Source organism: Lepus europaeus, chromosome 14 (genome assembly GCF_033115175.1).
Source record: "Lepus europaeus isolate LE1 chromosome 14, mLepTim1.pri, whole genome shotgun sequence".
In the NCBI taxonomy this organism is placed as follows: Eukaryota; Metazoa; Chordata; class Mammalia; order Lagomorpha; family Leporidae; genus Lepus; species Lepus europaeus.
The window spans coordinates 55,020,917-55,048,216 of NC_084840.1; the positions used below are offsets into that span (position 1 = coordinate 55,020,917).

The window sequence follows — 27,300 nt, forward strand, 5'->3', positions numbered from 1 at the left end:
TATATAATGATTAAGGGATCCATTCAATAGGAAGATTTAACGATTATCAATGTATATGCAGCAAATTAGAGGGCACCGGTTTATTTAAGAGGCTTGTTAAGGGACTTAAAGGGAGACTTAGACCCCAATACAATAGTACTGGGGGACTTTAATACTCCACACTCAGAGATAGACAGATCAACAGGACAGAAGATCAATAAGGAGACAGTAGATTTAAACAACACTATAGCTCAAATGGACCGAAGAGATATCTAGAAAACTTCTCATCCTACACAGAAAGCATTAACATTATTCTCAGCAGTACATGGAACCTTCTCTAGGATTGACCACATAGTAGGCCATAAAGCAAGTCTCAGCAAATTCAAAAGAATTAGAATCATACCATGCACCTTCTCAGACCATAAAGGAATGAAATCGGAAATTAGCAACTCAGGAATCCCTAGAGCACGTTCAAACACTTGGAGACTGAATAACATGCTCCTGAATGAACAATTCGTCATAGAAGAAATTAAAAGAGAAATCAAAAATTTTCTGGAAGTAAATGAGGATAACAGCACAACATACCAAAACCTATAGGATACAACAAAAGCAATGTTAAGAGGAAAGTTTATATCAATAGGTGCCTACATCAAGAAATTGCAAAGGCACCAAACAGATGAGCTTTCAAGTCATCTCAAGGAACTAGAAAATCTGCAGCAAACCAAACCCAAATCTAGTAGGAGAAGAGAAATAATTAAAAATCAGAGAAGAAATCAACAGGATTGAATCAAAAAAAAAAAAACATTGGGAAAAATCAGCCAAACGAGGAGCTGGTTTTTTGAAAAAATAAACAAAATTGACACCCCATTGGCCCAACTAACTAAAAAAAGAAGAGAAAAGACCCAAATCAATAAAATCAGAGATGAAAAAGGAAACATAACAACAGACACCACAGTAATAAAAAGAATCATCAGAAATTACTATAAGGACTTGTATGCCAGCAAACAGGGAAATCTATCAGAAATGGATAGATTCCTGGACACATACAACCTACCTAAATTGAACCAGGAAGACAGAAAACCTAAACAGACCCATAACTGAGACAGAAATTGAAACACTAATAAAGGCCCTCCCAACAAAGAAAAGCCCAGGACCGGATGGATTCACCGCTGAATTCTACCAGATATTTAAAGAAGAATTAACTCCAATTCTCCTCAAACTATTCAGAGCAATTAAAAAAGAGGGAATCCTCCCCAATTCTTTCTATGAAGCCAGCATCACCTTAATTCCTAAGCCAGAGAAAGATGCAGCATTGAAAGAAAAATTACAGACCAATATCCCTGATGAACATAGATGCAAAAATCCTCAATAAAATTCTGGCCAATAGAATGCAATAACACATCAGAAAGATCATCCACCCAGACCAAGTGGGATTTATCCCCGGTATGCAGGGATGGTTCAGTGTTCACAAAACAATCAATGTGATACACCACATTAACAGACTGCAGAAGAAAAAACATATGATTCTCTCAATAGACGCAGAGAAAGCCTTTGATAAAATACAACACCCTTTCATGATGAAAACCCTAAGCAATCTGGGTATGGAAGGAACCTTCCTCAATACAATCAAAGCAATTTATGAAAAATCCACGGCCAGTATCCTATTGAATGGGGAAAAGTTGGAAGCATTTCCACTGAGATCTGGTACCAGACAGGGATGCCCACTCTCACCACTGCCATTCAATATAGTTCTGGAAATTTTAGCATGAGCCACTAGGCAAGAAAAAGAAATTAAAGGGATACAAATTGGGAAGGAAGAAGTCAAATTATCCCTCTTTGCAGACGATATGATTCTTTATTTAGGGGACCCAAAGAACTCTACTAAGAGACTATTGGAACTCATAGAAGAGTTTGGCAAAGTAGCAAGATATAAAAATCAATGCACAAAAATCAACAGCCTTTGTAAACACAGACAATGCCATGGCTGAGGAAGAACTTCTAAGTTCAATGCCATTCTCAATAGCTAGAAAAATAATCAAATACCTTGGAATAAATTTAACCAAGGACATTAAAGATCTCTACGATGAAAATTACAAAACCTTAAAGAAAGAAATAGAAGAGGATACCAAAAAACGGAAAAATCTTCCATGCTCATGGATTGGAAGAATCAACATCATCAAAATGTCCATTCTCCCAAAAGCAATTTATAGATTCAATGCATTACCAATCAAGATACTGAAGACCTTCTTCTCAGATCTGGAAAAAATGATGCTGAAATTCATATGGAGACACAGGAGACCTCAAATAGCTAAAGCAATCTTGTACAACAAAAACAAAGCCGGAGGCATCACAATAGCAGATTTCAGGACATACTACAGGGCAGTTGTTATCAAAACAGCATGGTACTGGTACAGAAACAGATGGATAGACCAATGGAAGAGAATAGAAACACCAGAAATCAATCCAAACATCTACAGGCAACTCATATTTGATCAAGTATCCAAAACCAATCCCTGGAATAAGGACAGTCTATTCAATAAATGGTGCTGGGAAAATTGGATTTCCACATGCATAATCATGAAGCAAGATCCCTACATTTCACCTTACACAAAAATTCACTCAACATGGATTAAAGACTTAAATCTATGACCAGGCACCATCAAATTATTAGAGAGCATTGGAGAAACCCTGCAAGATATAGGCACTGGCAATGATTTCTTGGAAAAGACCCCTGAAGCACAGGCAGTCAAAGCCAAAATTAACATTTGGGATTGCATCAAACTGAGAAGTTTCTGTACTGCAAAAGAAACAGTGAGGAAAGTGAATAGGAAACTGACAGAATGGGAAAAAAATATTTGCAAACTATGCAACAGATAAAGGGTTGATAACCAGAATCTACAAAGAAATCAAGAAACTCCACAACATCAAAACAAACAACCCACTTAAGAGATGGGCCAAGGACCTCAACAGACATATTTCCAAAGAGGAAATCCAAATGGCCAACAGACACATGAAAAAATGTTCAAGATCACTAGCAATCAGGGAAATGCAAATCAAAACCACAATGAGGTTTCACCTCACCCCGGTGAGAATGGCTCACATTCAGAAATCTACCAACAACAGATGCTGGAGAGGATGTGGGGAGAAAGGGACACTAACCCACTGTTGGTGGGAATGCAAACTTGTTAAGTCTCTATGGAAGTCAGTCTGGAGATTCCTCAGAAACCTGAATATAACCCTACCATACAACGCAGCCATCCCACTCCTTAGAATTTACACAAAGGAAATTAAATTGGCAAACAAAAAAGCCGTCTGCACATTAAAAAAAAGGTTTATTGCAGCTCAATTCACAATAGCTAAGACCTGGAACCAACCCAAATGCCCATCAACAGTATGCATGATTCTGACTCCATCATTTGGGGCAAGTCCAATTGAGCATGTCCCAAATTGTACATCACCTCACTCTGTTATTCCCACTCTTATATTTAACAGGGATCACTTTTCAGTTAAGATTTAAACACCTAAGAATAATTGTGTGTTAATTACAGAGTTCAACCAATAGTACTAGAACAAAAAAAAATACTAAAATGGATAAAGTATTACATTGTACATCAACAGTCAGGACAAGAGCTGATAAAGTCACTGTTTCTCATAGTGTCCATTTCACTTCAACAGGTTTCCCCTTTGGTGCTCAGTTAGTTGCCGTCAATCAGGGAGAACATAGGCTATTTGTCTCTTGGGGACTGGCTTAATTCACTCAGCATGATGTTTTCCAGATTGCTCCATCTTGTTGCAAATGACTGGGTTTCATTGTTTTTGACTGCTGTATAGTATTCTATAGAGTACATGTCCCAGAATCATCCATAGTGGCTTAACCAGTTTGCATTCCCACCAACAGTGGGTTAGTGTCCCTTTCTCCTGACATCCTCTCCAGCATCTGTTGTTGGTAGATTTCTGAATGTGAGCCATTCTCACCGGGGTGAGGTGAAACCTCATTGTGGTTTTGATTTGCATTTCCCTGATTGCTAGTGATCTTGAACATTTTTTCATGTGTCTGTTGGCCATTTGGATTTCCTCTTTGGAAATATGTCTGTTGAGGTCCTTGGCCCATCTCTTAAGTGGGTTGTTTGTTTTGATGTTGTGGAGTTTCTTGATTTCTTTGTAGATTCTGGTTATCAACCCTTTATCTGTTGCATAGTTTGCAAATATTTTTTCCCATTTCCAGATCTGAGAAGAAGGTCTTCGGTATCTTGATTGGTAATGCATTGAATATATAAATTGCTTTTGGGAGAATGGACATTTTGATGATATTGATTCTTCCAATCCATGAGCATGGAAGATTTTTGCATTTCTTGGTATCCTCTTCTATTTCTTTCTTTAAGGTTTTGTAATTTTCATTGTAGAGATCTTTTTATTCAAAAAAAATTAAATATAATAATAACTGACTTGCAACTGAGGAAGAGGAGGAACCTTGAAGATAGAGAAACAGCATAAGAAGAAGAGAAGCATGTTTGGTAAAACAAGGTTCTTGGTAGGACAGTGTTTAGCTTACAATAAAGAAGAGGAATTTGATTTAGGCAGGAATAAAAGAGCTTATTTGGAGACAGGAGGAATAGAAGAGAGTATAGGTAAAAATAAACATTTTGCGGTAGAAAAGAAGAAAGCAATAAAGTGAGCTCAAAATGGTTGGTTAAGCAAAAGATGAAGTAGCTTTCAGAGTGAGAGTGGTATCAGGGGCTCAAGGAAAGTAGAGAGAACTCATCTAACCATCAAGTAGATTTGGTGGGCAGCAAGAAATGACTATAATGACTGTGTAGCATCTGCAGTATTTTTAAAGAAAGATTCACCCTATTCTATGCCATGAACTGCACTGATAATCTCTATTTGTATGGTCAAAAAGGGGGTTCAAGATGAGTAGGGATAAATAAACACAGATCCTATTATTACTCCTGGAGAGAGGAGAGCACATGTCTTTCTGATAATTCCTAGCAATTATTAAAGGCTGACTACGTATGAGGTACAGTGTTGCATGCTTGACTTACATGATCTCATTTAAGCCTTTCATCAGCTCTGTACGGAAGATGCTTTGTTATTCTCCTCATCGATTTGCAGTCATTCATGCAAGCACACAACTAGGAACTGCCAGAGCAAGGCTGAAATTTAGGTTTGCCTGATTCTAGAAGTCATTCTCTTAGCCATGCTTCCTGAAGATGGGATAGTAGCATAATCTCCACCTAAGAGAATACTTTAGTTTTGGTCATAGATAGTTGAAGCTCAGTCCACCTGTGGGCTAGGTTACCAACCCAAGAGGCTTCCTCTGAGCTTATCAACTTGGCACCTGATTTTAAGACATATCTTCCTGCTCTAAAGCACACCCACAGTTTTCATGCTTTGACTTTTCTCGGGTTCCTACATATCACTTCGAAAGTGAAAATTTTAGAAAAATAGCAACTTTTACGCCCATTTGCAATCTGTTATAAATCATGAAAACTAGTATATTTCTCTTTTTCTTAAAAAAAGGAAGAAAATGCTTTTGGTATTAAAGCTGTGCTTGAGAAGGTTGGCAACCATTGTTCCATTGGTTTTGCTAATGAAATAAAAGTAAGCATAGATTGGTCTCTGCATTTTTCAACATTTGTTGACTCTTCAAGAACAGTAAATGTGGCTTAGCCATTCAACATTTGAGTTCTGTGACTAGACATACAATTTTTGCAATTGAAGGGGAAATACAATTTTGGACACTGATGGAGAAAATAATATCCTGGTGGAAGCACTGCAAAACTAGAAGAAAGGATGAAAATCTTTCTTTTAAGAGTATACAAGAGATGGCCAGCACCGTGGCTCAACAGGCTAATCCTCCACCTAGCGGCGCCGGCACACCAGGTTCTAGTCCCGGTCGGGGTGCCGGATTCTGTCCCGGTTGCCCCTCTTCCAGGCCAGCTCTCTGCTATGGCTCAGGAGTGCAGTGGAGGATGGTCCAAGTGCTTGGGCCCTGCACCCCATGGGAGACCAGGAGAAGCACCTGGCTCCTGCCTTTGGATCAGCGCAGTGCGCCAGCTGCAGCGCGCCAGCCGCAGCAGCCACTGGAGGGTGAACCAACGACAAAGGAAGACCTTTCTCTCTGTCTCTCTCTCTCACTGTCCACTCTGCATGTCAAAAAAAAAAAAAGAGTATACAAGAGGGCATGTAGCTTTGCACCCAACTCAGCACAATGCTTTAGTAAGCTTGGTGTGATGAAATTTGTATGAAGCACTTTGAAGGAAGGTTACATGTGAAAGACCTCTTATTTTTTTTAAATTAAAAACAATAAGTTATAATTTTAGCAAAAATAAATATGTGCCAGTTCATCTGTTCTTTTTACCTAAATTGCTCTTTTACTAATCTTCATGAGGTTAGCTCTTGTCATTCAAGTTTAAGCTTTTGTGCCAGTACCAGGCTGTTTTGATTTTAATTGCCCTGTAGTATGTCTTGAAATATTGTATTGTGATGCCTCTGGCTTTGTTTTGGTTTATAAGATTAACTTAGCTATCTGGGATCTCTTGTGTATCCATATGAATTTTATTATCATTGTTTTTCTAGATCTACAAAGAATGCCATGGTATTTCGAAGGGGATCGCATTAAATCTATAAATTGATTTTGGTAATATGGACATTTTGATTCCTCCAATCCATGAACATGGAAGATTTTTCCATTTTTTAATGTCTTCTTCTATTTGTTTCTTCAGTGTTTTATAATTTTCATTCTAGAGATCTCTGACATCTTTGGTTAAATTTATTCCACAGTATTTAATTTTTTTGGAGCTATTGTGAATGGGACTGACCTTAAAAGTTCTTTCTCAGCCATGACATTGTCTGTGTATTTGAAGGCTATTGATTATTCCATGTTAATTTTATATCCTGCCAATTTAACAAACTCTTTTATGAATTCCAATAGTCTCTCAATGGAGTTTTTTGGATCCTCTAAACATAGAATAATGTCATCTGCAAATAAGGGTAGTTTGATATCTTCCTTTCCAATCTGTATCCCTTTGATTTTTTTTCTTGCCTAATGGTTCTGGCAAAAACTTCCAGGACTATATTAAATAGCAAAGGTGAGAGTGGGCATCCTTGTCTGGTTCTGGATCTTCAGGGCAATGGCTTCCAAATTTTCCTCATTCAGTAGGGTGCTGGTCATGGGTTTATCATAAACTGTCCTGATTGTGTTGAGGAATGTTCCTTCTACACCCAATTTTCTTAAGGTTTTCATTATGAAAGAGTGTTGTGTTTTATCAAATGCTTGCTCGGCATCTATTGAGATAACCATAGGGTTTTTGTTCTTAAGTTTCTGAATGTGATGTACCACATTGATTGATTTGCAAATATTGAAACATCCCTGCATACCAAAGATAAATCTCAGTTGGTCCGAGAGAATGATCTTTCTGATGTATAGTTGGATTCGATTAGCTAATATTTTGATGAGGATTTTTACATTTATGTTCCTCAGGATATTGGTCTATAGTTCTCTTTCTCTGTTGTTATCTTTTTCTGGCTTAGGAACTAAGGTGATGCAACCTTCATAGAAGGATTCCCTCTCTTTCAGTTGTTTTGATTAGCTTGAGAGGAAAGGAACTAATTCCTCTTTCAAAGTCTGCTAGAATTCAGGAGTGAGATAGAATCAAAAAGGGAGAGAACGATCCAACATGGGAAGGGGGAGACACAGCAGACTCATAGAATGGCAGATGTCCTAAATAGCACTCTGGCCTCAGAATCAGCCCTTAAGGCAGTTGGATCTGGCTCAAGAGCCCATGAGAGTATTGTAGGCATGGAAAGCCAAGACACTCTGGAAAAAAAAAAAAGAAGACCTAAATGAAAGATCTCTGCAAGTGAGATCCCAGTGGAAAGAACGGGGCCATCAAAAAGGAGGTACCTTTCTCTGAAGGGAGGAGAGAACTTCCACTTTGACTATGACCCTGTCGGAATAAGATCGAAGTCGGCGAACTCAAAAGGCTTCCATAGCCTTGGCAACTCATGACTAGAGCCTAGGGATATTACTGACGCCATAAACAAGAGTGTCAATTGTTAGGTCAAAAACAGGAGTCATTGTGTACTTATGTCCCATGTGGGATCTGTCCTTAATGTGTTGTCCAATGTGAAGTAATGCTATAGCTAGTACTGAAACAGTATTTTACACTTTGTGTTTCTGTGTGGGTGCAAACTAATGAAATCTTTACTTAATATATATTAAATAGATCTTCTGCATATAAAGATAATTGAAAACGAATCTTGATGTGAATGGAATGGGATAGGGAGCGGGAGATGGGAGGGGTGCAAGTGGGAGGGAAATTATGGGGGGGAAGCCATTGTAATCCATGAACTGTACTTTGGAAATTTATATTTACTAAATAAAAAAAAAGAATTCAGGAGTGAAGCTGCCTAGGCATGGGCTTTTCTTTGTTGAGAGAGCCATTATTACGGATTCAATTTCCATCATGGTTATTGGTCTGTTTCTATGTCTTCATGACTCAATTTTGGTAGATTGCATGTGTCTAGGAATCTAGCCATTTCTTCTAGCTTTCCCAATTTGTTGGCATACAGTTCTTTGTAGTAATTCCTGATGATTCTTTTTATTTCTATGGTATCTGTTACATTTCCTGTTTCAGTTCTGATTTTATTGATTTGTATCTTTTTTTTTTCAGTTAGTTGGGCCAATGGTCTATCAATTTTGTTTATTCAAAAAACCAGCTCTTCATATTCTTCAGCTTGTAATCCTCTCTTCGAATGTGATCGTTCAATTACATCACAGACCTGTGTTTTCCATTTTGTATAATTCTTAACATACTTCTCTCTTATATACATTTGTTACTTTGTGTTTCCTCCTAGGAACTACGCTCCTTCAGGACTCATGTCCTTGTTGGATGCTTTCTCTGTAAAACCCAAAATAGCCCTGGCATATAGACACTAAAGAAATAAATGTTTGCTGTGAATGTTTCATCATTATAACACCCTCTGGGCTAAGCACTTCCACATTTTACAGATGAAGAAACCAAGTGAAAGATAACAAGTAATTTGCCGAATAGAGCTGATAGGACGTGTGAATGAAAATCATCTTCCTATGTCCAATACATTTAAAAGAAATAGGAAAGGTTATCTATGTTTCTTTACTTAGGATGAATTATTTCCACTTTTGCTGGAAAGATACCTTATTTTTCTTTAAATTTTCAAGAGGAGACTAAATTCAGAATGTTTTAGTATCTCAAAACTTTCACTGTCTTTTCATTCCTATTCTTAAAATTAACAAGTTAATCTGTTGTAAAAGTATGCATTCTCTTTCTCTGTCTCTGCCTCTCAAATTAAAAAAAAATGCTGTGTTCTTATACATTTACCTCTCCCCATTCCTCTTATTATTTCTCTTGATTGTGGGTGCTATTTGTTTGTTTAAGGATATAATTCCCATTTCGGTCATCTTTATTGAATTTTTGACTACTCTGACTCTGTCTTTAGCTTTGTTTATGAGTATTCAGGAGGCAGTCTGCGGTAGAATCAGAAATAGGATAGGCTACACTTAGCAACTAGGTAGCTGTGTGGCCCTGTACAAGTTACTTAGATGTGATTTTCCTTCACAAGTGTAATCTTGATATAACTACTTTATAGGACAGTTATTAGAATCAAGTGAGGTGTATATATAAAATACTTAGTAGTACATATCTGACACTCAGTAAACATAAGATACATCATATATATTATAATTTATGGAAAGTTTGAGTGTTAAGTAGTTATATTTATTTTTCCTCTAGCTATAGGTGATATACTTAGGAATTACCAGTTATATGAATGTTAGTTATATAAAAGTTATAAAAAGTTAACATAAATTCTGGAACATCTCTCATTTCATATTTAAAATTTTTAATCCACCAGGAATTTTGCTACATATTATAATGTAATGATCAGATTACATATTTTTTCTATATGTTTAATCACTTTTCCCAGCATTTATTAGACAAACAATCCTTTGCTTATGGACTTGAAAGGCTATTTTTTTATTTTTTTGAATTAAAAGTTGTTTCTTTCAATGCAAACATTTTTGAAAACTGTGCATAAAAGAATTCTTCAAAAAGTTCATACACTATGCATAGGTTTAAAAACTTTTTGCACCAAAATAAAAATATCTTAATTATATTTTTCCATGAAGTTTTTGAAGTACCTTTATATTTCTTTTTTATTTTTTGATTTAATTTTTGACAAATTCATTGTAATAGCAGATAAAATTCTAAGAACATAATGATATTTACTTCTTCCTTCCCACTTTCTCCCTCCCACTCTCCTTCCTTCTCCTTTTTATGTTTTTAAATTAACAAATTTTAAATTTAAATTACTGTAAAAAGGCTTAATACTTCACTGAATAAGAAACTTAAATGACAACAGGTGTAAAACAAATCACGAAGACCCTAGTTTAGTGGGAATATAGACAACCACTATAAATAATGATTGAATGGAAAAATGACCATTTCACCCATATACAGAAAATTTTATAGTATATATTATACAAAATTACCAAATGAATATTTACCAATTCCTGCATTTTCTCTTCTGTTTCATATATGTGGCTGTTGCTACAATGACTAACACTCTGTTTTCTTTATTGTAGTTTTATAATATGTTTTAATATATGACAGAGAAAGTACCATACCAAACCTTCCAAAGTTTCTAGGATAGAAGGATATTCTATTATATCAATATTACTACATTAACTTTAAACTTGGCAAATTGATTATTAAATAATCCTGACCAACCTTGAAAGTATACAATAAATCTGATGGAGAATATCCTCTAATGTCTAGGATCTCAATGTAGGAATGTAGCATATTTCTTTATTCATGTTCTAAAAGGAAAGTGCTTCAGTGAAACCTCATACTTACTTTTACATAAATGGTACCTATCGCTTATTAAGATTATAATTAGGTATTTCCTAATATCTTGAGAAGTTTTGGTAATTCAAAAGAAACAGTCAGGTAAGTGAAAAGGCAACTGACAGAATGGGAAAAAATATTTACAAACTATGCAACAAATAAAGGGTTGATAACCAGAATCTACAAAGAAATCAAGAAACTCCACAACATCAAAACAAACAACCCACTTAAGAGATGGGCCAAGGACCTCAACAGACATATTTCCAAAGAGGAAATCCAAATGGCCAACAATAGATGCTGGAGAGGATGTGGGGAGAAAGGGACACTAACCCACTGTTGGTGGGAATGCAAACTGGTTAAGCCACTATGGAAATCAGTCTGGAGAGTCCTCAGAAACCTGAATATAACCCTACCGTACAACCCAGCCATCCCATTCCTTGATATTTACACAAAGGAAATTAAATTGGCAAGCAAAAAAGCCATCTGCACATTAAAAAAAAGGTTTATTGCAGCTCAATTCACAATAGCTAAGACCTGGAACCAACCCAAATGCCCATCAACAGTAGACTGGATAAAGAAATCCTGGGACATGTACTCTATAGAATACTATACAGCAGTCAAAAACAATGAAACCCAGTCATTTGCAACAAGATGGAGCAATCTGGAAAACATCATGCTGAGTGAATTAAGCCAGTCCCCAAGAGACAAATAGCCTATGTTCTCCCTGATTGACGGCAACTAACTGAGCACCAAAGGGGAAACCTGTTGAAGTGAAATGGACACTATGAGAAACAGTGACTTTATCAGCTCTTGTCCTGACTGTTGATGTACAATGTAATACTTTATCCATTTTAGTATTTTTTTTTGTTCTAGTACTATTGGTTGAACTCTGTAATTAACACACAATTATTCTTAGGTGTTTAAATCTTAACTGAAAAGTGATCCCTGTTAAATATAAGAGTGGGAATAACAGAGTGAGGTGATGTACAATTTGGGACATGCTCAATTGGACTTGCCCCAAATGATGGAGTCAGAATCATGCCAGGGGATTCCAATACAATCCCATCAAGGTGGCATGTACCAATGCCATCTCACTACTCCAAGTGATCAATTTCAGTTCACAATTGATCACACTGATAGGTCTAAGAGTCAAAGGGATCACACAAACAAGACTAGTGTCTGCTAATACTAACTGATAGAATCAAAAAAGGAGAGAATGATCCAACATGAGAAGGGGGAGACACAGCAGACTCATAGAATGGCAGATGTCCTAAATAGCACTCTGGCCTCAGAATCAGCCCTTAAGGCAGTTGGATCTGGCTCAAGAGCCCATGAGAGTATTGTAGGCATGGAAAGCCAAGACACTCTGGGGAAAAAAAAAAAAGAAGACCTAAATGAAGGATCTCTGCGAGTGAGATCCCAGTGGAAAGAACGGGGCCATCAAAGAAGGAGGTACCTTTCTCTGAAGGGAGGAGAGAACTTCCACTTTGACTATGACCCTGTCGGAATAAGATCGAAGTCGACGAATCCTAAAGGCTTCCATAGCCTTGGCATCTCATGACTAGAGCCTAGGGATATTACTGATGCCATAAACAAGAATGTCAAACTGTTAAGTCAACATTAAGAGTCACTGTGTACTTACATCTCATGTGGGATCTGTCCTTAATGTGTTGTCCAATGTGAAGTAATGCTATAGCTAGTACTGAAACAGTATTTTTACACTTTGTGTTTCTGTGTGGGTGCAAACTGATGAAATCTTTACTTAGTATATACTGAATCGATCTTCTGTATATAAAGATAATTGAAAATGAAAAAAAAACTTGGTTTTAAATTGGAAATTGCATAGAAAATTAATCAATTTTTAAAAAATATCGTGTAGGATCTCTGTTCTTAGTGTGCTGTACATTGTGATTTAATGCTATAACTAGTACTCCAACAGTATTTTTCACTTTGTGTTGCTATGTGGGGGCAAACTGTTGAAATCTTTACTTAATATATACTAAAGTGATCTTCTGTATATAAAGAGAATTGAAAATGAATCTTGATGTGAATGGAAGGGGAGAGGGAGCGGGAAAGGGGAGGGTTGTGGATGGGAGGGATGTTATGGGGGGGGGGGAGCCATTGTAATCCATAAGCTGTACTTTGGAAATTTATATTCATTAAATAAAAGTTATAAATAAGATTATTATTAGGTATTTCATATTTGTGTTCTTGTAAATGCTATCCCTTTAACCATTTTTCTAATAAAAATAGAAAAAACTAGAAATTCATTTGTTTTTTATAAATTGCTTTTATAACCAACTATCTTATTGAACTTATTTGCTGTAAGTGTTTAACATGATTTTATTGAATTTTTCAAGCAGTCGCATTATTTTCAAATATCATAATTCAATCATTTTGTGTCGCTAATAGTTCATTTTTTTGTGGTATCACATTGCCTGCAACATTGAAAACACCATTAAGTAGAGTGCAACATATGCAGAAATCCTTATTTTTATTTTTTTTCTTTAATGATGATGTTTCCTATTTATAATGAACAGACCTCTTGTGTTTTACTATTGAGGATAATTTTAGCTCTCTCCAGTACTGTATCCTTTTACACTTTTTTTTTTTTTTGACAGGCGGAGTGGATAGTGAGAGAGAGAGACAGAGAGAAAGGTCTTCCTTTTTGCCGTTGGTTCACCCTCCAATGGCCGCTGCAGCCTGCGCACCACACTGATCCGAAGCCAGGAGCCAGGTGCTTCTCCTGGTCTCCCATGCAGGTGCAGGGCCCAAGCACTTGGGCCATCCTCCACTGCACTCCCGGGCCATAGCAGAGAGATGGACTGGAAGAGGGGTAACTGGGATAGAATCCGGCGCCCCGACCGGGACTACAACCCGGTGTGCCGGTGCCGCAAGGCGGAGGATTAGCCTGTTAAGCCACGGCGCCGGCCATTTTACATTTATCTTTAAACATGTTGCTCCTTATGCACTAATCTACAGAAACACAGAACAATGGCTCATATCTCCTTCTCCAAAGAGACAATGTTTTTCTCAGTGACTGTAAGTCATTTCACTCAAAAACTGTCCATGGCTACCTACAGACACTACCTTTGCAGAGGAAAGGCTGATGACGTGTTGATCCTTCTCATTGGTTACAATCTCAGTGACACTGAACATGTGTCCCACAAGTTTCCCCACAGGTTTGGTGCTGATGTTGGGGTGCCACAGACGGAGTACCTTATCTTCTCCTGAAGAAGAGAACAGGTAAAGATTATTGATTTTCTCAAGTGATCAAGTTTTAAAAGTCCCCTTCTCAATCATATCCTTCTCTTGCTCTTACTATCAAATCCCAGACAGTTTGTGACTAACTTGCTAAGAGACTAGTTTGTTGTGGATTTACTGCTCCTGTCAATGCTGTTTTGTGACAATCATTTTTATACACATAAATGTGAAGTCTTATGAATATTTTATGAGTACTTTTCTTGATTCAATACTTTCCTACTCGTTCATGCATTAATGTATTATTTATACTTTATTTACTTCCCAAAAGTATTTAAGGCAGCTGTTCTTTCATTTTCACATTCTTAAATTACACAAACGTTATAATAATGAAAGAAATCAAAGGAAGAGGGAAGCTGCAGATGTCTCCACCATTATAACTAATCAAATGTTTCTATTTTTTCCATCTCTTCTAGCACAAGTCCATAAGTGTAGATAACTTACAAGTAGTCATTATAATAACAAAGGTACTATTCTTTAATTGTTAAAATTTGGAAAGACTGGAAAGGGGTAATTTTTGTGAAAAGTGGCTTCTTTCCCTCATAATAGCTCCACTCCTTATAAAAAATTATTGTTAACCTTTTAAAATACACAAATTTGATACTTAATAGATATATTTTTATACCTGCTTCTTTTTATGTTTATGAAGATCTTGGACTCATACCCTCATAATTATCCTTTTATTTGCTGTTTCATTGCTTCTTAAGATTATTCCACTGATTCTGGTTTTTACTTTATTCAATAACATTGAAGTGAATCATTACTTTATTTATGTGGTTTTTTTTTTCTCCTTTTTGGATTACTGCTGAGGATATATTTCCAGAAGTGGCTGCTATATTAGGGCTGGCCACATTTTCGTGACTTTAAAACCTACTAGTAGATTGCTTTCCCAAATAACTGTAACAACTTCCAAGGCTATCAGTTAAATGTGACTATACTAATGTCATCAAATTATGGCCAGAACATACTTTTATTATTGAAAATGTTTAAGATTTTTAAAGGGCCTGAAATGATATATTTTTTAAAAACTTAAGTTTATGATAGCTAAATCTGTTGAGTGTTTTCTCCTGTATGTATCTGTTAATTTTATCTTTTTCTGTACATTGATGGAACAAATTCTGTATTAATAATGTATTAGAACTCTGGTGATAATAAAATAAATATCTAATCAAAAATTTATCATATGTGTTTGCACACACATCTAGTTTTATGACAAAGGTTAGCCAGCTGTTCAGAAAATCCATATTCTCTCTTTTTCAGGCCTCTTTCAAGTAAGGGATATCTTTTTAAAAAATAAAACAGCATGGCATTAAAATAAAAACAAACACATAGGTCAATGGAATGGAATAGAGAGCCCAGAAATTAATCCACACACATAAGCCAACTAATTTTTAACAAAGGTACCAAGAACATACTTTGGAGATAGGGTATTCTTTTCAGTAAATGTTACTGGAAAAACCAGACACACATATATAGAAAAAAAATAATGAAATTACATCCCTATCTTTCATCATACACAAAAATAAACTCAAGATGGATTGAAACCTAAATGTAAGACTTGAAACTATGAGATTTCTAGAAGAAAATGGGTAACGTTTCAAGACATTGGTTTAGTCAATGATTTTTTTTTTTTTATTTTTGACAGGCAGAGTGAACAGTGGGAGAGAGAGACAGAGAGAAAGGTCTTCCTTTTGCCGTTGGTTCACCCTCCAATGGCCACAGTGGCCGGTGCGCTGCAGCCAGTGCACCGTGCTGATTTTTTTTTTTTTTTTAAGAACCAAAAGACATTTATTTACAAGATTTCTTACTTGAGCAGCAATGAGAGTCAAGAAACATACAAACAGTTAACTAAAACCTCACTTAAAGTCTTTAAGCCAGTTTATAAAACAACTAGAGCAGCTCCTGACTCTTAGGCTAGAGATGTCTCTCTCAGCACCCTTCAGTTGCACAAAGATATACATTGATAACCCAAGGCGTCTGCGCAAACAGCACTGTGGCATTTGGCTCAGCTGTAGTAGCCTCTAGAGCACTACTCCCTGTTCACCTTACATAGCTATTCCCCAATTCAGATTTCTTTGTTGGCTTCTTTCTCTTTTTCTCCTTCTTTGGCATTTTCCTCTTTTTCTCCTTCTCCGGCAACTCCCTCCTCTTTTTTCCCTCCACTGTTGGCTCCTTCCTCTTCTTTTTTCTCAGTTTTCTCTTGCTCTGCTCCACTGCTCCACCATGGGGTGCAGGGCCCAAGCACTTGGGCCATCCTCCACTGCACTCCCTAGCCACAGCAGAGAGCTGGCCTGGAAGAGGGGCAACCGGGACAGGATTGGTGCCCCGACCGGGACTAGAACCCGGTGTGCCGGCGCCACTAGGCAGAGGATTAGCCTATTGAGCCGCGGCGCCGGCCTAGTCAATGATTTTTTGAATAAGATCCCACAGCACAGTAAACAAAAGCAAAACCAGACAAATGATGTTATATCAAACTCAGAAGCTTCTGCACAGCAAAGGAAATGATTATTAGAGTAAAGAGACACCAGAGAGGAGAAAGTGTTTGCAAGCTACTTATCTAACAAAGGACAAATATCCAGAATATATCAGGAACTCAACAGCAACAAAAACAACTTCCAGTTAAGAAATGTACAAAGGACCTGAGTAGACATTTTTAAAAGGTGAAATAGAAATGGTCAACAAATATATGAAAAAATGCTTACTATCACTAGCTATCAGGGAAATGCAAATCAAAACCACAATGAGCTATCTTACCTTGCTTCTGTTAGAATGGCTATTATCAAAAAGGCAGAAAGTAAAAATATCTGGAGATGATGTGGAGAAATGGGGAACTCATATTGTTGGTGGGAGTATAAATTATATAGCCACTATGAAAAACAGTATGGAGATTTATTTAAAATCTAGAAATTGCCTGCCATGTGATCCAGCAATTCCATTATTGGGTATACATCAAAATATATGAAATCATTGTATCAAAGAGATAAACTTGATTACTGCAACACTGTTCACAATAGATAAGACTTGGAATCATGAAGGTGTTCATCATCAGATAAGTAAACAAAAGAAATATAGTATATACACACAATGGAATAGTTTCAGCCATGAAAAAGAATGAAATACTGTCCTTTGCTTCAAATTGATGGAGCTGAAGGACGTCATGTTATGGGAAATAAGCCAGACACAGAAAGACAAATACAACATATTCTCCCTCATATAGGAAAGCTTCAACACAAATGAAACCTAAGCCACTAATTGGAACACAGAAAGGGGATTACTAGATACTGGGAGAAGAAAGCAGAATAGAGGACTTTTGGTTTAAAAGAAAATTGAGGAAGCATGATGTGTCTCATTAATTTTGACAAATATAGTAATATGAGATGCTAATAAAAGGGAAAACTATGTAAGGGGTATATGGGAATTTTTGTACAACTTCACAATTTTTGCTTTGTAAATTAATAATAATTCTGAAATAACAAGTTTTAAAAAGTGTTATTTTTCATAAGGAGTTAATTCACTGTTTCTTTGTTATTTTCCATTTGATTTTCTTTTTTCTTTTTGACAAGCCAGGATTTAGATAAAGTCACACATTAAAGATAGCTGTTCTTTCATTTAACAAGCTCTTATCTCAGCTGGTGAGTCACTTGATCCAAGTGCATCACTCTTGATGAGATGAGCTGGCTCAGTTCACAGAGAAAAGCAAGAGGGAGCCAGCCTCTAGTGAACCAAACTGCTGTGGTCAAGAAGAACACAGGGATGGGAACAAGAACTGACTCAGCCACAGCTCCACATCTAACCAGTGGCACCACTTATGGAACATTGCTTCTTTTCTGGGGACTCAATTTGTCTGTAAAACTGTGATCTTTAAGAGTTCTTTCAGCTCTAAAGTTTTATGACTGTGTGCTCTGGAAGGAGAAATTACCATAGTGAGATTACAGGGCAAAGTAGAATTTTTATATGTAAGAAAAAACCTTCAGGTTTTCAGTTACATGATTCAAACTGAATAATTCCAATAATACATTAACTTGTCCACGTGTTCTTTTCACTTCTTTTCACCAAGAAGTATCATAATACTTAGGTAAGTTCAGAACCCGAACCTCAGACCCATAGATAGTCCTAGAAAATGTTGGTTTGGGGAACCCTTTAAATGGGCATTATCACTCCTGGAAGATAAGATTAACTGGTCCACAGAGAAAGTCTGTAACTTACATATCATGTGATGACAAACAAAACAAAAGAATGCCACCTAAGAAATGTCCAAGTCTCTTCAATTAAGAGTTTTGTCCAACATACATTGTGAAAGAAACCTGATCTCCCAGAGGTTCCCTACATGTATTGCCAGACTTCCCCATCTCTGCTTGCTTTCATCAATAGTAAGGAAGTCCTTATGCAGTCCGTGTCATGGCTTTTTGGATCCAGAATGAGCAGAAAGGGACCTGAAACTAAGCTTTAAGTGACCAGAGTATTTTTTCTATATTATTATTGTTATGATTATCATCATCTGTTGACTCATGTTCTATGTTATAGTATGGTTATCTATAGACTTGTCTTATTTGTACTACGAAACTTTGAGTTATTCTTGTTTTTATTTAAGAGGCAGAAAGAAGACAGTCACAGAGAGCTCCCATCTGCTGGTTCACGCCCAAAAGGCCCACAATGCTGACTAGAGCCAGGATCTGGAAACCTATATGTGGGTGGCAGGAACCCAACTACTGGAGCCATCACTTGCTAACTTTCCAGGGACTGCATTGGCAGGAAGCTGGAAATAGTAGCCAGAGATGGAAATTGAATTCAGGCAGTCTGGTGTGGGTTACAGGCATCTTAACCAGCATCTTAACTGCTAGGCTTAGCACCTACTCCTCAGTGAATCCATTGAAGAAAAAGGATACGACTTGATACTTACAATATTTATGGTGCCTAGTCCACAGCAGTGGTGTAAAAAAAAATTGCTAATGAAAAAGGATTTGCAAAGCTCCCAAGACATCTTTGATGGCAATTAATTGTTTTTATACACTGGCTTTCCATACTAGGAGCTTAATTCTTAAAATGGCTACTGGAGACACTTTGGGTAATAAATCCTTGATGGTCACCAAAATAATGCTCAGGAAATTAGCAGTTGTTTTTTGGTAAATACTCTGTCTTTTTTTTTTTCTTGCAAGAGCTTCTGTCTTGTCAAGACCATCAAACGTCTCAGTACATGTAACACATTCAACTATACCTCAGAAAGCTGCTTTCGTGGTGTACTTTGAGTCATCAGCTGGTACATACTGCACATTTAGCAGTGTGCTTGGCTGACTGACTAATCAACAAGAGCATTCTCCTGAGAAAATGTGTTGTCAGTTATAGGGATTTGCATTTTCTACTAATAGAGGCTCCATAACTGTGAAAATTCAATAAAGTATGCATGGTGATAAGTATGAGCTGCTTGTCAGTTATGTTGCTCAGTGTTTTCTTACCTTTGTGAAAGAGCTAGAAAACTCATATAATTAATTAGTTTTCAAACTCTAGATCGGAATTTTATAATGAAATGAACACTAAGGTTAATAGGAGTCAAATGCCTTAATCCACAAACACTGAAGTAGTTTAAGTCCCAGAACTTTATCAAACACATTTTTTATTCCAGAAATAACTAAAATACTGAGATTGCAATGTAGATGGAAACTGTCAATGCTTACATTTTGTTTTCTTTTGTGTGAGAACACCAAGCTGTCCAGAGGAGATGGTCAAGTTTGGTGTGCAGCATCAAGTGACAATCATCATATTTTAGAACTTAAATCTCACTTTGGTCACATGTTTAAGCTCTCCTTTCTCAGGGAGTCTTGTGTGCAGGATTTGACTTGAAGTGAAATAGAAGGCTAGTATTTTTAACTAAGGGCATGCAGTCCCCTTAATTCTGCACTTGATTCTCAACAGTGTTGGATGATATCACCACACCAGAAAATCTTTTCCTCATCTCCTGAAGTGCCCACCACCTTCCTCTGACTTGTGGTTGAGGCCAGGAAATGTGCCCATTTTCATTGCAAGTTAAGACAGTTATCAGCTCAGAAATGGACAGCAGTGGATCACAAAATCATAATAGAAGCATCTCACTTTTTTTTATTCCAATTTTAGTTTATGTGCTGCCGAAGCGAGCACCCACATTTTTTTTTTCAAAACATAATTCTAGCATCTATCTTTGTGTGTTTTACACCTAGGTAAGGGAGCTCTTTAACGGATAATTATTCTTGGCATGCACAGTTTAGAAAGATGAGTGATTCTTAGAATAATCAGTAACAAGGTTCAGGAAACTTGCCCCCAGTCTAAGCCATAACTCTTATGGACTACTTTGCAGACTTCTTAGTCACAAGCCCTTCCTTTCTTTTCTTGATGTCCTTAGTTGAATTTTAGAAGTATGTGGCCAATGGATGCTTTATTTTTCTGAATTCATAATGCTTTAACTATATATTGACTAGCACCTCATTGACAAACTGTATTCTGAATTTTCCCAGGAAAGTATTTATTCAGTTTAAAGTCTGCATATGAACAGGCAGTCCCAAGTCCAACTTCCTAATTTTGCTAGATAAGGAAAATGAGCAACAGGGAAAGATCAAGTGATTGTTGAAATTTGAATAGTTGGTTAATGGACAGGTGATGATGAAACTCAGCTTCTCTACCTTCTGGATTGCTATATTATTTTGTAATTATGTTTGAACTGTAAGCTAATTTCAAATAGATATTGTGGAAGGCCCAAAACTGAGTATAGAGTTAAATATATAATTTGTGTTATATATATATATATATATATGTATACATATATATATAACGATTTTGGATGCATAATATATGGAGAAAAACTAATTTAGTCCCTCAGGGGAAATGACCCAGCCAGGAAGTCGAAGTTTGGCTGCCCTCATACTTTGTAACACCAGTATTTCAGAGGTAAAGCAAGGTACTTGAGGTTGGAAACCAAACATTGCTTGCTGGGTATGTTTGGAGGTAAGACATTTAAAGAAGTCTTAGATGGAAAAAAAAAAAAAAACAGTAACACTTACTCATTTAACATTTTGGCTCTTCTTTTGCATTATTTCTCTAACTCTTTGGCCAAATGGTATATTTAATGATTTTTTTCTTGTTGATGATAGAATTTTCTTCTTTAAAAAAAAAAAAAAAAAAAAAAACAAAACAACCTTCTTGTTCTCTTCCAAAGCTCAAGTCTCCAACACAACTCCCTTGTATCTGTGTTTCTGTTTTGCTCACAGACATCCTGTGAGCCTATACACCTCCTGTCTCCTGTATGGTGATCTGGCCCGGGAGCTCCTCCTCTCCTCCCTGTGGGCAGCCTGGGAACCCTAATGTCCCACTTTTCTAATGGGCTTTTTTTTTCTTTCAGCGAAAGGAAATTCTTCCTGGGTTTGTGATCAACACTTCACGTTGAAGTCCAAAAGTGGGCTTTCATTTGCTCCTCTTCTCCATGTGAGTACATCTTCCTAATTTCTACATAACCATCAATACAATTGCTTTTCTTCCCTCTCACCGTGCAGACTTGGAGTGGTTGATTTACTTTAGTAATCTTCAGTATCACTCTGTTTCCAGACCTTTTGCATAATTCATTTCCCATGTCTTTGAGAATGATTTTTTTCTTTTCTTTCCCCATAGCACGGGAACAATTCAAATACTCTCCTTACTGAAGGCATTAGTAACAGCCTCCTGATTGGAACCTCAGATTTCATCCTATTCTAACCGATCTTCCATAGTCTGAAAAAAATGATTTTGCCTATGTATTTATATAAATTCAATTAATATTTGTTAGAAATATACCAGGTATACATTATCTCAATGAACCTTAAATGCCAGCATACAACTATATGGGTTTTTTCTTATTGTTTATGATATTCTTAGCAAACTTGTACAGTGTGCTTACTATGTGTAAGATGCTACGTATTTTATTTGAATTTGCTTAGCTATTACAATAACCTTATGAGTAGGAACTACATTCAGCTTCACTTGTGGATGAGATTCAAGCTTAGAGGAATAAATAACCTGCTCGCCATATAGCTAGCAGGTGAGATAGACAGGATTTGTAGCTAAATAGTCTGACTCCAGAGCCCAGACTCAAAGCCATCAAAATATATTAAAACTCCAGTATGGTAAATGAGGAGTCTGAGCATCAAGCAATACTTCAGTGCTACCTTTCTGCTGAAACTTCTAGTAGTGTTATTTTTTTCCTTTACTCTCAGTAGATGACCTTGCTTCCTGTCTTCTACCTTACTTATCTCTTAAATGTCAGTGTTCTGTGAGGTTCCTGCCTTGGCCTTCTTTGTTGCTTCTGGACCAGTAGCTCTTGACCTTCTTGATTATTTGACAAAATTTTTGGATTTTCCCTCCAGAAAAATGCACATATTTGCACAACTGAACCTCTATTGCTGGGGACTCTAGAGTTCCCTTAGAGCTCAAGAACTCACACTTTCACACATAAAATATGTTCTAGATGGATTAAAGCTCTACGGCTAAAACACAAAACAATAAAAACAAATTATAGTAAAACATAGAGCAATTTGTTTCACATATTCTTGGGCTTTTATAACTGTACCATCAAATCCAGAAGCCAAAAAGGGCTTTTTAATTTCCTAAAATGTTATTTCCAGAAAAAATTCAAGGAAAGTACTCTCTGAATGAAAAGAATCTCTCTGTATCCTGATCTGTCCTTACCTCCAGTAACAATCACATTTGCTTTGGAACAGTAGCAAAATGTGTTGGCTCCTCTTGGTATGGCAAACTCTCTGACAGGCCTGGAAAACACAAATTAGATGTAAAAAGTAGATTTTTTTTAAACACTAATTTATAAATAGATTATATTCAGTAAGTTCATTTCTTTTTCTTTTTTTTCTTTCTTTTTTTTTTTTTTTTTTTTTTTTTTTTTTTTTTTTTTTTTTACAGGCAGAGTGGACAGTGAGAGAAAAAGACAGAGAGAAAGGTCCTACCCTTCTGCATCCCCCAATGGCCACCGCGGCCAGCGCGTGCACTGATCCAAAGCCAAGAGTCAGGTGCCTCTCCTGGTCTCCCATGTGGGTGCAGGGCCCAAGCACTTGGGCCATCCTCCACTGCATTCTTGGGCCACAGCAGAGAGCTGTACTGGAAGAGGAGCAACCGGGACAGAACCGGCGCCCTGACCAGGACCAGAACCCAGTGTGCCGGCGCCGCAGGCAGAGGATTAGCTTATTGAGCCGTGGCGCTGGCCATAGTTAATTTCTAAATCAGTTGTAAATCCATTTGCACACATAAAATAATCTAAGTCATTATTAAGTCCTCCCTGCCCCACAGAATCTGCTTGCTCTAATGTGGTGACATTTGCATAGTATTTTATATATGTTGTGGTATAAAACAAAACCTTAATCCTCCACCTTGAGTTTGTGGTTTTGCTGATGCAGAGGATGGGCAGAGCTGTATCAGTTCTTAATCCAGAAAGGATATAGGGCAGCTAAACAAGTCCATTTGGTAGCACATGATGCCAGGAACTCATTTAGACTCTTCTCCCTCCCTCATCACCCACATGAAATGGCTATCATGTCCCATTAATTTTTCCTCTAAAATATACCTGAAATCTGGCCACTTCATCCCATCTCTACTAAAATATCTTGGTTCAGCCCTCCATCCTCTCACCAGAATTACTGCAATAAACTTCTAATGTCTCAGCTTAAACAGGGAGGCATTCCAGGTCAGTTGTGTGCTTGCTAAAGAAGTAGGGTTATGCAGCAAGCAGCATCCTATCTTTTCTCCCAAAGATGGTGGAATTAATTGGAGAAGAGTAAGGACAGGAGATAAGAAATTAAAGGCAATTATGTTTTCTCCTCTATAAGGTTAGAAGTAAAAAATTTGGGAGGGCCTCAGGTAAAAGCATTTTGTAAAAGTGGCTCCCACTCTGGATTATTGCTTCTTGCTCATCCATATTGTGCCCATTCCCAGGAGCAAGAGAGCATACAATAAAAAATTCCAGATCAGGGGTTGGTAAACTTTTTCAATAAAAGGACATAATAAATATTTTAGATTTTTGCCAACTACAGATAGTTCCCAATTTATGATGGCTTGTTTTAGGATTTTTTTTGTCATGTGAAGTAATATGCATACATTCAGTAGAAACTGCACTTCAAATCCGGATCTTTGATCTTTTCTAAGCTAGTGATATGTGGTAGGACATCTCCTGAAATGCTGGTCAGTGGAAGCAGCCATAATTCCTAGTTGGCCACACAGTCACAAGGTCAGGGGGACAAGTGATAACTCTACAGTGTGTTGTGGTGCCAACAGTTTTGGTTTTGTGTTATGGCATCCTATCCTGTCTACAAAATACCCATCTTTATGTGTACTTGAGATATGTAACACTTTATTATAAAGTACACTTTGTGTTAGATGATTTTGTTCAAATATAGGCTAATGTAAGTGTTCTGAGCATGTTTAAGGTGGGATAGGCTAAGCTATGATGTTATATAGTATATTTTCTACTTATGGTATTTTCAATTTAAAGTGGGTTTTTAAAAGGTTTATTTATTTATTTTGAAAGTCAGAGTTACACAGGGAGGGGGAAAGACACACACACAGAGAGAGAGAGAGAGAGAAAGAGAGAAAGAGAGAGAGAGCGAGCGAGCTTTTCATTCACTGGTTCACTACCCAGATGACCACAATGGCCAGGGATGAGCCATGTGGAAACTCGTAGCCAGGATATTCATCCAGGTCTCCCACTTTGGTGGCAGAGACCCAAACAGCTGGTTTTACATGCTGCTTCTCTCAGATCACTAATAGGGAGCTAGATTGGAAGTAGAGCAGCTGGGACATGAACTGGTACACATATTGGATGGCAACGTTGCAGGTGGCAACTCCACATATTACACTGAAACACTGGCCCTTTAAAATATGTTTATCAGGATGAAACTACATCCTAAGTTGAGAAGGGTCTACTCTGTCAACTAGAACACAGAAATAATCATTGATGACACAAATGAGTAAATGGCTGTGTTCCCATGCAACTGTATTTATGAACAATGAAATTTTAGGTTAATGTCATTTTCATGGTTCACGAAATATTATTCTGATTTTTTTCAACTATTAAAATGTAAAAATCATTCTTAGTTTGCTGACATTATAAAGCCTTGTGGTCTTTGCATTTAGCCCGTGGACCATGGGTTGCCAATCCCTGTTCAACATGCAGGAATAGGCAATATGGTACGGCAGATTGGGTTGCTGCTGACACCACCAGCAGCCCATATTGGAGTGCCCATTCTAGTCCCAGCTGCTGTGCTTCAGATCTAGTTTCCTGCTAATGTGATCCAAGGAAGGCAGCAGAAGATGGCCCAAGTACTTGGGCCCCTGCCAATCACATGGGAGACCTGGATGGAGTTCTGGGCTCTTGTCTTCAAACTAGCTCAGACCTGAATCTTGCAGCCATTTGAGAAGTGAATCGGCCCATGGAAGATCTGTGTATGTGTGTGTGTGTCTATCTGTCTCTGTTGCTCTGCCTTTTAAATACACAAATAAACCTAGAAAAGAAAAAAAAAAAAAGAGGAACAATGAGCTTAGAGCAGTGTAAGTTTATAAAAGTCCCACCTCTTCTCAGTAGTCAAATTTCTTTTCTATCTTTTTTATATGCTCTTCCATTTATTTCTTGGGGGAACAAAAAAAAATAGAAGTAGCATTTATTGACCATGAACTGTCTGCCAAGCATTAAGTTAGGAACATTTCATGAATTAACTTAAGTAATTTTTCTAAGGCTATGTGGTAGATATATTTTTCCCATTATAAAAAAATGGGGAAACAGACTAAGAGAGCTAATGGTCCTATTCAATAATTACAGAGCTAGTGAGTGCTAGGACAGAAACCTGTATGACTACACAGAAGCACATGGGCACTGTACTCTTTCAGTATAATAATCTGCCGCCAAGCTGGGTAACTAATGAAAAGCAATGCCAAGTAGTTAGTTGCTTATCTCTTGGAAGCTGTCAAGCACTCAGAGGGTTAAAGGTTCAACTTGTGTCTTGCAACATGCCAGTATGCTCTATATGGTATAATTAATTGCAGGTGTTCATTTTTTTATGGTACAAAACTCCATTTATGAAATTTTCATACAAAATTATAACACTTCTGAAATGGAAATTTTTTGAGAGGATTTTTTTCTGCCGTTTTGGAAGCTTGTGCTGGCTCCCACTTTAACAGCTGGCCAATTATGTATTTGTATAAATGCAGTTTCATCTGACTCAACATAAGACTCATTATAGGAATTGAGGAAACAGGAATATGTTGAATCTGGGAATGAAGTGGCCCCAGCCTTCCTTCCATGAGATGACTCTGCAGTGGCAGTGGCGTTCTGAAAACAGGACTATACCAAATCACTTGAGAAACCTCTTTAGCTTCCACATTTAGAAGGAGAGTGGCCCAAGTGAAGAAGTAGTTTTAATGCTCAGCTGGAATCTGACTGAACAGAACAAGATCATTGCTTGCTGAGATTGTCTGAGTATTTTTATCACAGGTTCCTAACTCTCTCTCAGCTGAATGTGTCACCAACTAAGCTCCAAAAGATGGAACAAATACTAAGAAGGCCCAGAATTGGGCTCAAAGACAAACGCCTGACTATTACAAAATAGATGCTTTGTAGAGCAAAGACCATAGCACAAGTGTTAGGTAGAAAATTAGACCACCTAGAAAATTAAACATTCTAGAATCTAGATAAACTAAATGCTTACAGCTATAAGTACCAAATCTATGGGAACACTATGGAGAACAGAAAGTAAAACATCTACAGTATCATAACATAAACTGAAAATACATTCAAACATAAATTTTGAAGGAAACATAAAAACTACATCAAACCCAACATAATGATTGCCTCTGTGTGTGTGTGTGTGTAATGGAGTACAAGAACAAAAGGAATAAAATAAGTAGGGGAGACTGTGACAACTCAACTCTGCTCTTGAGTTTCTCCATCTAAAAAAATGTTTGCAATTTGCCTAGAGTTATTCTATTTGAACAGCAGATTTTCTCTGACAAAGAGGTATCCCATCTGAGTGAGATTTTTCAAAAGATTAATATTCCTCATTTCAAGCCTAACACAAACATTCACAGCTTGATTGCCAATCAGATCCTTAAGCTTGGAAAAAGGAATATTGGCACATTCACAACTTGTTCCCAAAGGAATATTATGATGGATTTTGAC

General features: G+C 37.1%; 1 protein-coding gene across 1 annotated transcript in view; it reads right to left on the reverse strand.

The window, feature by feature from the left end:
• The window catches only part of WDR64 (WD repeat domain 64), a 141,572-nt gene that overhangs the window by 69,285 nt on the left and 44,987 nt on the right, over positions 1-27,300 (reverse strand). The window contains exons 9-10 of the mRNA XM_062211381.1: positions 22,812-22,891; positions 13,956-14,095 (exon numbers count right to left, since the gene is read on the reverse strand). Of these exons, the coding sequence (XP_062067365.1) occupies positions 13,956-14,095; positions 22,812-22,891 (220 nt within the window). The remainder of the gene's footprint in view (positions 1-13,955; positions 14,096-22,811; positions 22,892-27,300) is intronic.